The 16062-nt window shown below is 56.4% G+C and overlaps 2 protein-coding genes across 7 annotated transcripts in view; both read right to left on the reverse strand.

Moving 5' to 3' along the window:
• Window positions 1-2: 2 nt before the first annotated feature.
• On the reverse strand, window positions 3-4316 carry PRSS8 (serine protease 8). 3 transcript variants are annotated; one of them, NM_001266588.1, is given in 6 exon segments: window positions 11-894; window positions 988-1154; window positions 1241-1512; window positions 1783-1945; window positions 3696-3713; window positions 3954-4053. In NM_001266588.1, coding segments are annotated over 6 exon segments (1032 nt in total). In that variant the 5' UTR covers window positions 4039-4053; the 3' UTR covers window positions 11-567.
• Window positions 4317-8491: 4175 nt separating this feature from the next.
• PRSS36 (serine protease 36) overlaps window positions 8492-16062 on the reverse strand; it is a 44491-nt gene continuing 36920 nt past the window's right edge. For 2 of the 4 annotated variants that reach the window (XM_077985917.1, XM_077985915.1), the window contains 10 exons: window positions 14726-14892; window positions 12839-13085; window positions 12593-12722; window positions 11987-12243; window positions 11734-11894; window positions 10976-11213; window positions 10722-10863; window positions 9756-10021; window positions 9558-9679; window positions 8492-8986 (listed from right to left, as the gene is read on the reverse strand). In XM_077985917.1, coding sequence (XP_077842043.1) covers window positions 8708-8986; window positions 9558-9679; window positions 9756-10021; window positions 10722-10863; window positions 10976-11213; window positions 11734-11894; window positions 11987-12243; window positions 12593-12722; window positions 12839-13085; window positions 14726-14892 — 2009 coding nt within the window. In that variant the 3' untranslated portion in view covers window positions 8492-8707. The remainder of the gene's footprint in view (window positions 8987-9557; window positions 9680-9755; window positions 10022-10721; window positions 10864-10975; window positions 11214-11733; window positions 11895-11986; window positions 12244-12592; window positions 12723-12838; window positions 13086-14725; window positions 14893-16062) is intronic. The other 2 variants (XM_077985916.1, XM_077985918.1) reach the window with 2 other exon arrangements.

Raw genomic sequence — 16062 nt, forward strand, 5'->3', positions numbered from 1 at the left:
AGTTGTGCTCAAACATTTTAATCCTTTCTGCCCTGTTACCCCCACCCCAGATCCAAGCCTCAGCCCAGTTCCGGTGGGGGCTTAGTCCTCCGGAGTCCAGGAGTCAGGGCTCGGGGGCACTCAGCGGCTAGTGGGCAAGATTGGGGCCTTTCCTGTCCTTGAAGCTGCACAAAGGCAGCCCCAGCCCAGAACACAGGGAGAGGGCAGAGGGATGTGCCCATCAGGCTGGGTAGGCAGGCTGGGAGCAGTCTTCCAGAAACAGGTGGCAGCCAGGGCTCATTTTCATAGCCAAGGGTCCCAGGAGCTTGGCCAATGGGCTGGTCCACGGTGGAGGAGGGGCCAGAGGCTCTGGCCATCGCTACAGGCAGTGAAACTCCTGACTCTCAGTTATGATCTCAAAGAGCACACCCAGAAGAATGGGCTCAAAGATCAAGATGGGGCCCCAGCCTCCCGCAGAGTCCTGGAGGAAGGAGTGGCTCAAGCCAGGCCCTGGGTCCAAAAGCCATCAGGGAAACACCAGGCTCCTGTCCTTGAGTGTGATGCATCCATCCTGGAAGCAGGACCAGCTCAGTGCTCGCTGAGCCATGGGGAGAGGAGACCCAGAGCCAGGCCCAGAGGCAGGGAAAGGATGGGCCTCAGCAAGCCCTGGGCTGGGGCAGAGTTGAAGGCCAGGTGGCTGCTACAGAGGTTGCTGTCGGGCTGGGACTCCTGGGTTTGGGGCACCACACGAGGCTGGAGTTCTGTCGCCTTGCTTTGGATCCAGGAGGCATAGCTGGAGGCCAGAGTGTACACACCAGGCCTGTTGCGGGCCCCACAGGCATCGCCCCAGCTCACAATGCCCGTCAGGTACCAGAGACCCTCCACAGGGCAGGAGAGTGGGCCCCCAGAGTCACCCTGAGGAGAGAAGCCACACAGCAGCCATCAGGACCCGGCCAGGCCTCCTTTCCCAAGTTGCACTGGTTATCTGCCTCCCGGGCCTGTGCTTACCTGGCAGGCGTCCTTGCCCCCCTCCACGTAGCCGGCACACACCATGTCCTCCTGGACAAAGTGTGGCTCCTCAGGCTTGGCGTCGATGTTGTACAGGCAGTTACACGTCTCACGACTGATCAGAGGCACCTCAAGTTGCTGCAGTGGCTTGGGTGCCGGGAGGCTCACTGTGGGGGCAAAAGAGGCTTACTCTGGGCCCCTCCCCGAGTCAGCTGCCCCTCCACGCTTCTAGGCACCCAGCGTCCCACCTCACCTGAGGGGGCCACATGGCCCCAGCCAGTGACAGTGCAGTGGAGGCCGTTAGGGAAGGAGGCGTTGGCTGCAGGGAGGCAGATGGGTCGGATGTAGCGGGAGAAGGTGACAGGGCTGCTGAGTTGGAGGAGTGCGATGTCACCCTGGGAGCCCTCCTGGAGGTAGCTGGGGTGGGTGATGATGTACTTCACGGTGCTGACCTTGGCGTCCTCAGAGTAGGAGTCCAGCTGGTGGGCTCCCAGCCTGACCTCATAGGATTCCTTGCTGTGCTCGCTGCAGGCAGGCGGCAAAGGCTGAGACCCAGGAGACCTCTCCTTGTTCCCCAACCCCTGCTGCGAACCCCTGATTCCAATCAGCCCCTTTTAGGTCTCAAATTGCACCTTAGTTTTATCCTGTAACCTCTGACCCCTCACCTTCACTCCTAACTGGTCCTTCCAGACTTAACTGACACTCTCAGACCCAACCCAAGAACCCCAACCTCTGATCTGGATTGACCCATGAACTTTGACCTCCAACCCACTTTTGACTTTCACCATTTGGTACCTGGGGAAGCAGTGAGCAGCTGACAGCACCCACTTCTCAGACACGAGAGAACCACCACACACATGGACGCCTTCATAGGTGATGCTGACCTGCCAGGGCCACTGACCGGGGACTGCATTACTGCCACCTGTGATACGTGCTTGGGGGGCCACACCGCAGGGGGCTGCCCAGGGAGGAAAGGAAGGGGTCAGGTTGTTAGCCTGGCCACTCCTACGCAGCCCAGGAGCTCTGATACAGAGCTTGGGAAGTGGGTTCACAGGAGTCAGCACCCCTTTGTTCCCTCCCAGGTGTGGGCAGTTCTGCCCCTTCTGTTCACTACCCATTACCTAATTCAGGTCTCAGGGCAGCCTCCCTCCTTGCAAGCCTTCTGTCCATCCCGCCCCTTACTTGTGTCTGAAAATCCCCAATCTGACCAGGCCACAGTCCTGCTTAACCCCTTCCCTGGCTCCACGAGGCCCTTAAGATAACATTCCAGACAACCATGGCACTGCCATCGGACCTGGTCGTCCTCTCTGGACCCTTCAGTCATGTACATCAGGCCACGCACTTGTTTACCTGGGACCTTGGCTGATCCAGGTCACTCTACCTGGAATGCCCTTCCCCATCCTTACTGTCTGGCAAACTTCCCTTTGCCTGTGGATGCTTGACTGGAACAGCAGCCCCTCCGTAGACAGGCGGGCTCCTGCTGGCTGAGTTGGGCATTGCCTCCGAGTCCAGTACCCCCCCACCTCCACCGTGCTCCCCGAAGCTACCCAATCTCACAATTGTTCCGGAGTCCACAACTGTGTCTGTTTCCACCACACCAATCTGGGTGTTCCCTAGGGGCAGAGTCCCATGTCCGCAGTGCCCGTGGCATCGTGGACATGGGTTCAACCAACCAACAGCAGAACTGGGCTCCCGTGACATGAATGTCTAGTTTCCAGGACAGCCCCAGCCCCAACCCCATCGAGGCCACTGTTTGGAGTAGAACCCAACTGCTCTTCACAAAGTCTTCTAAGAGCAGAGAAAACTGCAGACCGGATCCTCCTCTCCCTTATCATCATGACAATAGCCACTATTTAGAGAGCCTAGCGGCTGTGCCAGGCCTGGGAGGGGCTTTCGTTTCCTCATCTCCCTGCATCCTCTCCACAGCCCCAGGAGACGGACATGACCAGCTTCATTTTAGAGGTGCGGAGTCTAAGCCTTAGAAAAGTGGGGGGACTTGGTCAATGACACACAGCCAGTGCATGGGGAAGCCAGGATTGAAAGCTGGTCTGACTCAGAACCGGGTTGGGTGCCTTCCAAGAAAGGAGACCCTTGGTTTGGTTCCCACAAAACCACCTCGAGGATGGGAACGGTGGCTCACACCTATAATCCCAGCACTTTGGGAGGCTGAGGCAGGAGGATCGCTTGAGCCCAGGAGTTCAAGACCTGCCTGGCCAATATAGTGAGACCCCCATCTCTACCAAAAATAAAAACAAAAACAAAAAAACACAATTAGCTGGGTGTGGTGGCATGCACCTGTAGTCCCAGCCACTAGGAAGGCTGAGGTGGGAGGATCACGTGAGCCCGGGAGGCTGGATCACTGAGCGGGCCGTGAGCTGTGATGGTGCCACTGCACTCCAGCCTGGGCGACGACAGACCCAGACCCTGTTTCAAAAGACAAAACCAAACCGAAAAAATCACTTCAATTGCCTCACTTTGGGAGTCAGACGTGGATCTGAATCCCAGCTGCACCCTCACTGGCAGTGTGCCCTGGGCAAGTCTCTGCTTCTCTGCCCGTAAGGTGAGGGCTACAACCCGCCTCTCTGGGAGCCCTAAGAGAATCTAGTTGGAAGGCAGCCCAGCCGAAGGCCAGGCACTGGTTAAACCCCAGGGGAATCCGATCCAAGTCACCTCCCCCTCCCCTCCTCCCTCTCTGAGGAAAGTCTCACCTTCTGCCCCTTCCGCTCCTAGAAAGAAAGAAAGAGGAGGGGTGAGTAGGGAAGACTCGGGTTCCCTGACCCCTTAGCACCCACCGCTGCTCCAGAGGGCTGGCCCCTTCCCTGGCAGAGCCGAGGTGGGAAAGGGAGGCCAAGAGCTAGGGAGGCCGTGGGTTTTCTTGGGCCCCAGACAAGGGCGCACCCCAGAAAATGATCACGCTGACTTCCTCCTGTGCATTGTCCCCACCCCGCCCCCATGTCTTCACTTACCTGTCCCCGACCGGAATAATCCAAGATAGAGCAGAATGGCCACAGCCCCCAGCTGCCCAGGCCCCAGGACCCCATTCTGGACCATGGCCCAGGACAAGGGCCCCTGGGGCAGACTCCAGGCGCACAAGGTAGGAAGCCTAGGGGTGGTGTCGAAGGCAGGACCCAGATGTTGGCTCAGAGGGAAGGACCCCAGAATCCGGGCTGGAAAGGGGCAGCAAGTGTCCAAGGCTGGCCTCTAAGGCAGGGAGCAGCCGCAACGGGAGACGCCTGGAGTATCTGCAGCGAGCAGTGTGGACAAGTCACCAGCACGGTCTGGCCACGCAAGGTCCTCCCAGGAGCGGCTGCACCTACCTGCCCGCCCCTCCCCTGGCCCCGCCCACTGGCTGGGCCCCACCAGCTCCTCCTGCCACCAAAGTCATGAGTCCTTTCAGAGCCACAGGCCCGCGTGTGTACATGTATGTGTCTGTGTGTGTATGTATGTGTGTGCGTGTGCATAGTCCGTTTGTCCCGGTGTGTAGTGTGTATATGGTGTGGGTGTATGCGTGTGTAGGCTGTGTGTATCCCCTTAAGTGGTGTGGTGTGGGTGTGCATGCACATGCTGTGTGTGCGCGCACATATGTAGGCTGTGTCCCTGTGTGTGTAGTGTGTGTTTGAGTGTGTGTGTACGCACGTGCATGTGGTTTGTGTGTGTGCCCGCAGTCTCCCTGGAATGTGATAGACTCTCCTCCGCCTCAGGTCTTTCAGGTTATCTCAGGCCAGTTATGCCCCCCAGGGCCTGGCCCCAGCCCTTATTATCTGGAGCCACAGCCACTCCTCCCTCCTTCCCTCCCTCCTTAGGCTGGGTATGGGAGCTTAAGACACTAGGGTCAGCTCCCCGCCAGGCTCTTTCTGCGAAGCCTCCACCTGACGGTGGTGGTGAGCTTGTGGAGCAGCAGCAATCATCCCACAGACATTTCCTGAGTGCCTATGATGTTCCCAGGTGCCCAGGACAAAACAGGCACCAGCTCCGTTCCCCTTGAGCCCTGAGCTCATGGTGAAGTAGGGGTGACACACTTCGATCAAATAATCACCAACAGGCTGGCAAGGTGACTAGTCGGCTTTGGGAGGCTGAGGCTGGAGCATCGCTTGAGGCCAGGAGTTCCAGACCAGCCTGGGGAATATAGCGAGGCCTCATCTCCAAAAGAAATATAAAAATTAGGCAGGCATTGTGGTGCATGCCTATGGTCCCAGCTACTTGGGAGGCTGAGGCGTGAGGATTGCTTGAGCCCAGGAGTTCAATGAAGCATTGAGCGTGGTCGCACCACTGCACTCCAGCCTGGGCAACAGAGGGAGACCCTGTCTAAAAAAAATAAAAAATAAAAATAAATTTAAAAAATTGCAATTACACAATAATTTCAAGCCAGGAATAGCGATGAAAAAGAATGGCATGAGCATACTGCAGCCTGGCAAAGGCTGGCATTGTGAAAGGGTCCTGGAGGAACTGCCTTGGGAGCTGAGACCGAAAGGCGTTATAAAAGGTGGTAAGGTGAAGATGCGGGGGATGGATTGCAGAGGGCAGAGGCTCAGGGAAACAAAGCCTGCCGTGTGGCTGCAGTGGGGATGAGGCATGTCCTCTTTGAGGGCCACTCTGGCCGTTCAAAACACCTGTTGAGGCTGGGTGTGGTGGTTCATGCCTGTAATCCTAGCATTTTGGGAGGCCAAGGCAGGAGGATCACCTGAGGTCAGGAGTTGGAGACCAACCTGGCTAACACGGCAAAGCCCTGTCTCTACTGAAAATACAAAAAAATCAGCTGGCTGTGGTGGTGCATGCCTGTAATCCTAGCTACTCGAGAGGCTGAGGCAGGAGAATCACTTGAACCCAGAAGGCAGAGACTGCAGTGAGCTGAGATGGCGCCACTGCCCTCCAGCTTGGGCGACACATCGAGACCCTGTCTCAAACAAAAAACAAAAGACAAAAAAAAAAAAACACCTGTTGGGTCTGAGCTTCAGGAAAAGCAGAGCCTAGAGTCCTCACTTGCTTTCTGGAGACCAGATGTCTGGGGTCCAGGCTGGAGGTCAGGTTATTCCTGGGGTGGGTGAATGGGAGGGGCCTGACTGGAAGGAGTGTCTTAGCTGGGAGGAGGGGGCAAGACATGGGGCCTGGTGGGTGGGTTTCAGTAGAGGAAGGGGTAAGTGTAGTGTTTGTGGAGATGGCATGGGGTGACTGACTGGGTATGGGAGCAGGTGGAGATGTATGCACTGTGAAGATCCTGGGGAGTATTATAGCTGGCATGTAGCTGCTAAGGCTAAGCCTGGCTTCGTAAGAACCTCTGCCCTTCTCCTAAGCCTCCCAGTGAAAACTTCCAGCTTCCCTTTAGGCCCTTTACCCCCTTCGTCTTCCTTCTCAAGCCAGAGATTGTGCCTAGCCCGAGAGGCGACCCCTCTGCCACCCTCATCAGCTGGCTTTCACCCCCAAACCTATCCTTCCCCAGGTCCCCATTTGTCCTTTTTCTTTCTCTTTTTGAGACAGGATCTCACTCTGTTGCCTAGGCTGGAGTTTAGTGGTACAATCATGGCTCACTGCAGCCTTGAACCCCTGGGCTCAAGGGCTTCTCCCTCCTCAGCCTCCTCAGTAGTTGGGATTACAGGTGCATGCCACCATGCCCAGCTAATTAAAAAAAAAAAAAATTGGCCGGGCACGATGGCTCACGCCTGTAATCTCAGCAATTTGGGAGGCTGAGGCAGGCGAATCACGAGGTCAGGAGTTGGAGACCATCCTGACCAACATGGTGAAACCCCATTTCTACTAAAAATACAAAAATTAGCCAGGCGTGATGGCACGCACCTGTAATCCCAGCTACTCAGGAGGCTGAGGCAGGAGAATCGCTTGAACTCGGGAGGTGGAGGTTGCAGTGTGCCGAGATTGCGCCATTGCATTCCAGCCTGGGCAACAGAGCAAGACTCCGTCTCAAAAAAAAAAAAAAAAAAAAAAAAAAAAAAAAAAAATTGTGGAGCTTCAATGTGGTGGCTCACACCTGTAATCCCAGCACTTTGTGAGGCCAAGGTGGGAGGATCACTCTTCAATATTAGGAGTTTGAGACCAGCCTGGCCAACATGGTAAAACCCTGTCTCTCCTAAAAAATACAAAGAAAATTAGCCAGGTGTGGTGGTGCATACCTGTAATCCTACCTACTCGGGAGGCTGAGGCAGGAGAATCACTTGAACCCGGGAGGCCAAGATTGTGCCACTGCACTCCAGCCTGGGCAACAGAGGGGACTCTATCTCAAAATAAATAAATAAATAGGCCAGATGCGGTGGCTCATGCCTGTAATCTCAGCACTTTGGGAGGCTGAGGCAGGTGGATCATCTGAGGTCAGGAGTTCAAGACCAGCCTGGCCAACATGGAGAAACCCAATCTGTACTAAAAATACAAAAATTAGCTGGGCATGGTGGTGGGCATCTGTAATCCCAGCTACTCAGGAGGCTGAGGCAGGAGAATTGCTTGAACCTGGGAGGTGAAGGTTGCAGTGAGCCGAGATTGTGCCATTGCACTCCAGCATGGGCGACAATAGCAAAACTGTTTCAAAAATTAAAAATAAATGAATAAAATTAATAAAAATACAAAAATTAGTCGGGCGTGGTGTCTTGGGTCTGCAATCCTAGCTACTTGAACTGACGCAGGAGGAGTGCTTGAACCCAGGAGGCGGAGGTTGCAGTGAGCCGAGATTGCACCACTGCACTCCAGCCTGAGCATTAGCGTGAGACTCTGTCTCAAAAAAAAAAGGTGGAGATGGGGGTCTTGCTTTGTTGCCCAGGCTGGTCTGGAATGCCTGGACTCAAGTGATCCTCCCAAAGTGCTGGGATTACAGGCATGAGCTACTGCACCCTGTCTCTGGTTTTGCTTTACTTTTTAATTGTACATTCACTGGCTGGAAACCACCTTCCCTTCTCCTGTGCTCAAACATCACTGGTACTACCTCTTCCCGATCCCAGCCAGGGGTGTCCACATGTGTCCCCACTAGATTGGGAGGGCTTTGTGGGCTTATATATCAGACTCCAATTGTGCCACGACTTAGTAGCCACCAGGGAACAGGGGTTGAATGAATGCAGGAAGGTGCAGGTAAGCAGTGGGTGAGGGAGTGGGGTTCACATACAAGGGACCCAAGTTCTGGGCAGAATGTGAAAGCAGTGGACCCTTGAAGGGCCCATGTGTTGTGTGTGTTGGGGGGACACATCGGAGCATCATGCATTGAGATGTGTCTATGGCAGGCAGCGAGGGCAGCAGGTCTGAGCTGGGGTTGAGATGTCCAGCACGTGCTGAGGGTGCTGACTCCACTGGACAGGTGACACACAGCCAGCTGGCCACCCGACCTCCCTGCCCTGGGGCAGGAATGAAGGAATCGCTGCCAGGTTATCAGGGTGCATTTCCTGAGAGCCCAAGACCTGACTCAGAGGCCGGAGGAGGGAGGAGGGAGGGGACCTCCCCCTTGGGCTTCCGGCTTAGCCTCTGATGCCCAGCCCCTCAGCCTGCCCACAGCAATGCCACAAGGCCACACAGGTGCCTGTGTTTACACCTTTACTGTCCCGCTCCTCCCGCCACCCCCAAGGATTCCTAGGTTCAAAATAGCCCGGGCATTGAGGCCCAATTAGCTCGAGCCTCTGCAATCTAGGTGGGTGGGGCCCTTGAGATTCCAGCTGGCTGGGCCACATTCCAGCCCCGCTGGGCGGGAAGTAGAGGGTGGAGAAGGGGGAAGTGGCACCGGGACCCTAGCCCCTCAGCTCTGGATCAGGAGAGTCAGCAGGAGCAGGAAGTGGACTGCACGCGGGGATCCTGAGGCTTTGGCCAGTTCTGGGGGACAGAGGTTGCTGCCTCCAGTGGGCCAGTGTGGGGAGCCACTGGAGGGCAGGAAGTGGGCCTCTCCCACTGTCTGGGAGATCCAGGCCTCTTCAGGACCAATGGCGGCAAACAGCTCCCGGCTCCCTTGAACAGCCATGCCCACGAGGACCCAGGAGCCTTCTGTCGTCTGGCACAGGAGAGGCGGTGCTGAGGTCATCTGCAGAGTTGGAGCGAGGCCACGTGGGTCTGCTGCCCTTCCTCTTGGTCCCCTGCCCCTTTCCCCAGGGTCTGGCCAGGAAGCACTCTGGTCTGCATCCCTAGACATCCAGGTCCCCAGTTTCTCTCCGGAGTCCAGCTAGGGTCCCATTTGGGGCCAAACACCCAATAATTCCAGTCCTGGCCAGATGCGGTGGCTCACGCCTGTAATCCCAGCACTTTGGGAGGCCAAGGTGGGCGGATCATTTGAGGCCAGGAGTTTGAGTCCAGCCTGGCCAACATGGTGAAACCCTGTCTCTACTAAAAATACAAAAATTAACCAGGCGTGGTGGTGCATGCCTGCAATCCCAGCTACTAGGGAGGCTGAAGCAGGAGAATTGCTCGAACCTGGGAGGTAGAGGCTGCAGTGAGCCAAGATCGCGCCACTGCACTCCAGCCTGGGCGACACAGCGAGACTCAGTCTCAAAAAAAAAAAAAAAAAAAAAAAAATTCCAATCCTGCTCTCTCTCTAGGGTACCACAGTCCAACACTGCCTCTCTCCTGCCTACTCCAGGATGCCCAGGCCCCTTTACCTCACACCTGTTCTCCTGCCCCTCTGCATACAGGACACAGAGGGTTCCAGGGGGCAGGATTCCCTGATAGAGGCAGTGGCAGATTCGTGGTGTCAAGATGGAGACAGCGGCAGCCACAGGGACTGGGGAGAGGAGACAGAGTTGTTCCAGGGCTCTGGCCTCCAGCCACTCCTTGTTCCCGCGACCCAGGAGTCTCACCTCGGTCCTGGGGTTCTTTCCAGCCCAACACCCAGCAGCTGGCCCCCGGAGGGATACCCGCCGGGTGGAGACAGATGGGCAGGGCTGATGGGGAGGGCTCCACCCGGGAGCTCAGCTCCAGGAGGGCCAGGGAGGGCCTGAGTCCCAGGTGCCGGGGCAGCTGGATGCTGATGACCAAGCGGGATACCTGGTGGCCCTGTGGGAGGGGGCTGGCCCCTGCCCGGCCCAGATACACTTCAATGTAAGGCACTGTTGTAGAGCCTGGCCTGTTGGAACAAGGCCCAATGTAACTTTCTGTTCCTCCTATTGCAGGCAAAGTCCTTCCCAGCCCAGGGGAAGGATGACTCTCTGGGGTCATGCCACTCACTCCTTCATCATCCCTCCTTCCAAATCTCCCTTCCAGGTCAAAACATCTCCCAGTGCTGTAAGATTCTTCCCTCACGCCCCACCCTGGACAGAGTCTTGCTCTGTTGCACAGGCTGCAGTGCAGTGGTGCAGTCTTGGGTCACTGAAACCTCTGCCTCCCGGGTTTGAGCGATTCTCCTGCCTCAGCCTCCCAAGTAGCTGGGTAATGTTACAGGTGCCACCACCCCTGGCTAATTTTTGTATTTTTAGTAGAGGGGTTTCACCATGTTGGCCAGGCTGGTCTTGAACTCCTGACTTCGTGATCCGCCCGCCTCAGCCTCCCAAAGTGCTAAGATTACAGGCATGGGCCATTGTGCCTGGCTGCAAGATGCTTAAAGGAGACTATTCCACTATTTTAAGAGTCCTCTGGGCCAGGCACAGTGGCTCATGCCTGTAATCCTAGCACATTGGCCAAGGCAGGAGGATTGCTTGAGGCCGGCCTGGGCAACACAGCAAGATCCCATTGTTAATTTTTTTTAAACAAACAAACAAACAAACAAGTCTTTGGCTCTGTTCCATTCTCCCTTCCTGCCTCTCGCCTAGGAGATGAGTAAGACCCACCTGAGGACACAGTGAGTGGCTGCCAGGACCCAGCCTGGGGCCAGAAGGATCCCAGTGCAGACTCGATCGCCAGCCACATGCACCTCTGCCAGCCAGGGCCAAAGGACCCCCACTGGAGCAGCCTCCGGCCGCAGGCCACAGGCTAGGGAGAGGAGGTGGCCACCTCAGTTGGGGCCCCATGGCTGACCCCTGAGCCCCTGCCACGGGTCTATGCACCCCCAGGAGCCCCTAGAGCCCAAAGGCGTCCTGCTCACCACCATGCTGTGTGTGTGGGGGACAAGTCTGTGTCTCAGTCTCCTCCCCATCAGGGCCCCAATCCCAGGTTAGCTGGTCCTCCAGGTAGGCTCCCTGAGTCACATGGCTGATCCATGGGCCATGGGTCTGCACAGGGAAGAAGGCTCGGGGACGTAGACAGCCACTGGGGAAGTCTCTGATTCCAGCCAGAAACCAGGTCCCCTCCTCCTGGCACAAAAGGCTCCAATGCGAGTCATTCTGCAGCAACAAAGTGCGTGTGTTACTTGCCTCTGCCTGGGTGCAGAGAATATCAGAACTCCTGGGGCTTTCCAGGACTCCAGATTTTCCCATTTGCAGAAATATCAAGTTCCACATTCTCCAAATCAGACTCCAAATGCTAATTTGTGTAAGAATTCAGCCCTCACTTTAGGATTCTCCTTAAATCCAGGGATAGAGAGAAACCATAGCACCAGCTCAGAGCCCGCCTCAGCCCCTTCCCAAAAGTTCTCCAGGGCCAGGCCCCGCCCCCAGTTCGTTCTGGCCCCGCCTCCACTTCGGCTCCGCCCCATTCCCAGTTCTGCAAGTCCCGCCCCTCCCTAGAGCCCACTCAGACCCGCCTTCCCCAGGCCCCGCTCCCTCCCTAGAGCCCACTCGGACCCGCCTTCCGCAGGTCCCGCCCTCTCCCTAGAGCCCACTTGGACTCGCCTTCCACAGGCCCCGCCCTCTTCCTAGAGCCCTCTCGGACCTGCGTTCCGCAGGCCCCGCCCCCGCCGCTTACCCAGCAGTGGCCCGCCTCCTCCTCCTGGTAGGCAGGGCAGAGCGCGTGCGGCGGGTCTCCCGGCAGCGGCACTGCCGCCCCCTGGCGGCCATACAGGCAGTGGCACCACCAGCCGCCTAACAGCTCTGCCTCCAGCAGCGCGCCTGGGCCAAGCGCGGGTTCTGGAAGGGAAAAGGCAGGGAGCCCGCGCTGCGGCCCAGACGGCCCCTGCACCGCCCGGTGCCGCCCCGGCCAGCGCCGGGCCCCAGCTCACCCCCGCGGCCCCAGCGGGCCAGGCGGCAGCGGCTTCCGGGCAGGAAGTAGTGTTCCGGGTGGGGTAGGCACACGGGCCGCGGAGCTGCGCTCAGGTTCACGGGCGTGCGCAGCTGCAGCAGCGCCAGGTCCGAGGCGTCGTCCCACGAGGCATTCTCGTGCTGCACCAGGCGTGCCACCCGCTCCGCGCGCGGGCGCGAGGGTAGCAGCACGCGCCAGGCGTCGAGGTCGCGGGGCGGGCTGTCGGAGCTGCTCGGGCTGCGGGATAGGGGGCGAGGGACGTGGGCCGGATCCCGCACACATGGCTAGAAACCTCGCACCCCTGGCTTAGACTCGCCTGGTGAGGATCCTGCATCCTGGTGGGATCCCCACGCTACCCCCATTCCAGCGGCTCACTCACACCCCCGCCTCCGGGATTGAACTTCTACCATGCCTCTATCCACCCCTGCGAGGCCAGGACCCCTCTTTTTGTGCTGTATCCTACACCTCCGAATGGGATCCCACACGCCCCACACCCCCCAGGGGAGGGGCTGGGGCCAAATAAATGGTGTCTCAGGCTGATGTAGGGAGGGGCAAGGATCGGCTTGAAACGTAGATTTTCACTCACTGCAGAAAGCAGCTGGCAGGTGCCAAGACCCAGCTTTCAGACACCAGTGCCCCATGGCAGGGTCTGGATCCTGGTACAATCACCTGGGCCTCCCAGGGCCAGGCCCCTGGCCGCGGGGCCTTCCCGCACTCTGAGAGGTGAGAGACCTGGGTCAGTGGGCCTCCTGCACCCCAATCACTCCCAGCAGTCTCCATCCCAACTCACTCTCCCACGTCCCACTCACATCCAGGGGTGCCGCCCACTCACCAGGCAGGGCAATGGTGCAGTTCTCCCTGGGCTCCTGGGGATCTGACTGGGGCTTCTGAGGCTGGGTTGGAAAGACAGGCCCAGGCTCTGAACCCATCACCTGTTCCCGTATCCATGCCTCATAGGTAGCCACGGCAGTGAAAACTCCAGGCCGGTTTCTCCGTCCACAGCCGAAGCCAAAGCTGGTGATTCCTGCCTGGAACCAGCGGCCGCCTTCCTCACAGACCAGGGGCCCCCCAGAGTCACCCTAGTGACAGATGACTACATGTCAAGGGGTCAGCCCAGGGACCCACCCGTTTATACTGGCCTCCTCGAAAAGGTCCTGCCCCTTCTTTTGGCCCAAGATACACCACCTTCTCCTTTCTCCTAGAAACCCTCCTTGGCTAGGCCTTGTCCTCTGCATTCCCTGGGGCTCTAAACAGAAGAAAACCCTGTAAGCAGAAGGCCGATGGCAGCCAGAGCCAAGAGCACCGGGGGAGTGCATTCAAGACCACGAAAGAGAATCCTGCAGGTGTCATCAGAGCCAAGTGATTCTTGTCCAGTTACTAGCTCAAATAATTCCCCTCCCTCCCTTCCTTCCTTCTTTCCTTCCCTTTCTTTTTCTTTCTTTCTTTTCTTTTTTGAGACAGCCTGGGAAATGCTCTGTTTCCCAGGGTGGAGTGCAGTGGTGCAATCTCGGCCCACTGCAACCTCTGCCTCCCGGGTTCAAGTGATTCTCCTGCCTCAGCCTCCCGAGTAGCTGGGACTATAGGTGTACACCACCGCAGCCGGCTAATTTTTGTCTTTTTAGTAGAGATGGATTTTCTCCATGTTGGCCAGGCTGGTCTCAAACTCCCGAGCTCAAGTGATACGCCTGCCTTGGCCTCCTAAAGTGCTGGGATTACAGGCGTGAGCCACTGTGCCAAGCCAGTTCCTCTCCTTTTTTGAGACGAGGTATCACTATGTTGCTCAGGCTGGTCTCAGACTCCTGGGCTCAAGTGATCCTCCTGCCTCAATTTTCTGACTAGCTGGGATTACAGGCATGAGTCACTGCTCCTGGCGATGCTGTCTTTGGTTTTTAAATTCACTTGGCCTTGGCTGGACATGGTGGCTCATGCCTGTAATCCCAGCTACTTGGAAGGGTGAGCCAGGAGAATTGCTTGAACTCAGGAGGTGGAGTTTGCAGTGAGCCAAGATCGTGCCATTGCACTCCAGCCTGGGCAACAAGAGCAAAACTCTGTCTCAATAAATAAATAAATAGCCGGGTGCGGTGGCTCACGCCTGTAATCCCAGCACTTTGGAAGGCTGAGGCAGGCAGATCACCTGAGGTTGGGAGTTCGAGACCAGTCTGACCAACATAGAGAAACACCATCTCTACTAAAAATTAGCTGGGTGTGGTGGCACATGCCTATAATCCCAGCTACTTGGGAGGCTGAAGCAGGAGAATCGCTTGAACCTGGGAGGCAGAGGTTGTAGTGAGCTGAGATCATGCCATTGTACTCTGCCCTGGGCAACAAGAGCGAAACTCCGTCTCAATAAATAAATAAATAAATAAATAAATAAATAAATTCACTTGGCCAGGCGCAAGTGAATACAAAATTAGCAGTCTGTGGTGGTATATGCCTGTAATCTCAGCTACTTGGGAGGCTGAAGCACGAGAGTCGCTTGAGTGGTGGGGGTGGGGGGAGGGGGAGCTTGCAGTAAGCCGAGATTGTGCCACTGCAGTCCAGCCTAGGTGACAAAGTGAGGCTCTGTCTCAAAATACACAAACAAAAAAATACACGTCAATCCCATCGCTTGGCAATCTTGTCCTCCTTTTGCAGATGAGGCTAGGAGAGATGTCATTTATCTGTTTGTCACCGGTTAGGACTCTGGCCCTGCCAGGCAGGTGCAGGGGCCTTCCCTCACCTGGCAGGTGTCCCTGCGGCCCTCTGGGTAGCCAGCACACAGCATCCCTGGCAATATCTGGAGAGTGAGGTTGAAAGGACCGGGCTGGCTGTAGAGACACTGACAGGTGGCCTCACCCAGCAGCCTTAGCTCCACTTCCTGTAGCACCCAGGGGAGAGGTAGAGGATCTGGGGGCAGAACCAGAGAGCAGGTGCTGTGAGGCAGGTATGGTGTCCCCAGTTCCCAGGATTCAGGTTTGCCCCCTGTGGCTGCTTCTTGGACATCAGCTAGATGCCCCATGGCCTCTCAGCCCATCACATTCACCACATCTCCTGCTGCTTCTCTCTATTCTTTCTACTTCTTCATCTCAGGAATGGTCCCATCAAGCTCCTAGTGAGAGCTGCCATGCATGGTTGTGCAGGTTGTGCACTGCAATAAAGGATGCAATTTAGGGACTATAATCATTAAGTCTGAGCTTTCATGTGGAGTTGTATTGGTCCGGAGACATCTTTTCTCAAAGATGCCATATGGACTTGACATGATCCTGTCTCGAGTTGCCAAGCATGGAATCTGGGTGTCATCCCTGTCTCCTCTCTCAACTCCCCTCCTCCAGTCAGTTCCCAGTTCATGAAAACCTCTCATTTGTGACTTCTTGGCATTCTCACCAACTACCCTCATTGAGGATGCATAGCTTTGGGCCTGGATAACTGACCCAGTCTTCTGATCCACTCTTCACTTCAACAATGAAGAGGAAGGTTACTCAAGTTCATTTCTCATCTCACCAAGAAAAATAAATGGATCCCACTGTCTAAACCTGGTGCTGCAGCCCCATCCTGCTTTTTAGGATCCAGAAAGGTGGGGGGAAGTACAGACAGAACTCCTTCCCCACCACATTCAGAATCTGAGGTCAAAGGCATGGTGGCTCACGCCTGCAATCCTAGCACTTTGGGAGGCTGAGGCAGGTGGATCACCTGAAGTCAGGAGTTCAAAACCAGCCTGGCCAACATGGTGAAACCCCGTCTCTACTAAAAATACAAAATATTAGCCGGGCATGGTAGTGAGTGCCTGTAATCCCAGCTACTTGGGAGACTGAAGCAGGAGAATGTGCTTGAAGCTGGGAGGTGGAGGTTGCAGTGAGCCTAGATCGTGCCGTTGCACTCCAGCCTGGGCAACAAGAGCGAAACTCCGTCTCAAAAAAATAAAAAATAAAATAAAATAAAATAAAAATAAATAAAAAAGAATCTGAGGTCAGGTGATGGCTGAAGCTGTACTTGGGGCTCACCAGGGAAGTTGGGGATTGTCCTGGGCATCCCTGGAGCTGGTGAGTGCTCTGGCCCTCAGTCTGATCTTAAGGCCTT

The sequence above is a fragment of the Macaca mulatta genome, chromosome 20, assembly GCF_049350105.2.
Source record: "Macaca mulatta isolate MMU2019108-1 chromosome 20, T2T-MMU8v2.0, whole genome shotgun sequence".
NCBI classification, from domain to species: domain Eukaryota; kingdom Metazoa; phylum Chordata; class Mammalia; order Primates; family Cercopithecidae; genus Macaca; species Macaca mulatta.

Excerpts from the sequence above, each read along its gene's own strand:
- PRSS8 (XM_077983965.1), bottom strand. The coding sequence starts at position 2,728 with ATGGGGTTGGGGCTGGGGCTGTCCTGGAAACTAGACATTCATGTCACG. Across the intron at positions 1,155-1,240 it reads GGGCCATGTGGCCCCCTCAG|TGAGCCTCCCGGCACCCAAG; the intron begins GTGAGGTGGGAC and ends TTGCCCCCACAG. Across the intron at positions 895-987 it reads GGGGCAAGGACGCCTGCCAG|GGTGACTCTGGGGGCCCACT; the intron begins GTAAGCACAGGC and ends TTCTCTCCTCAG.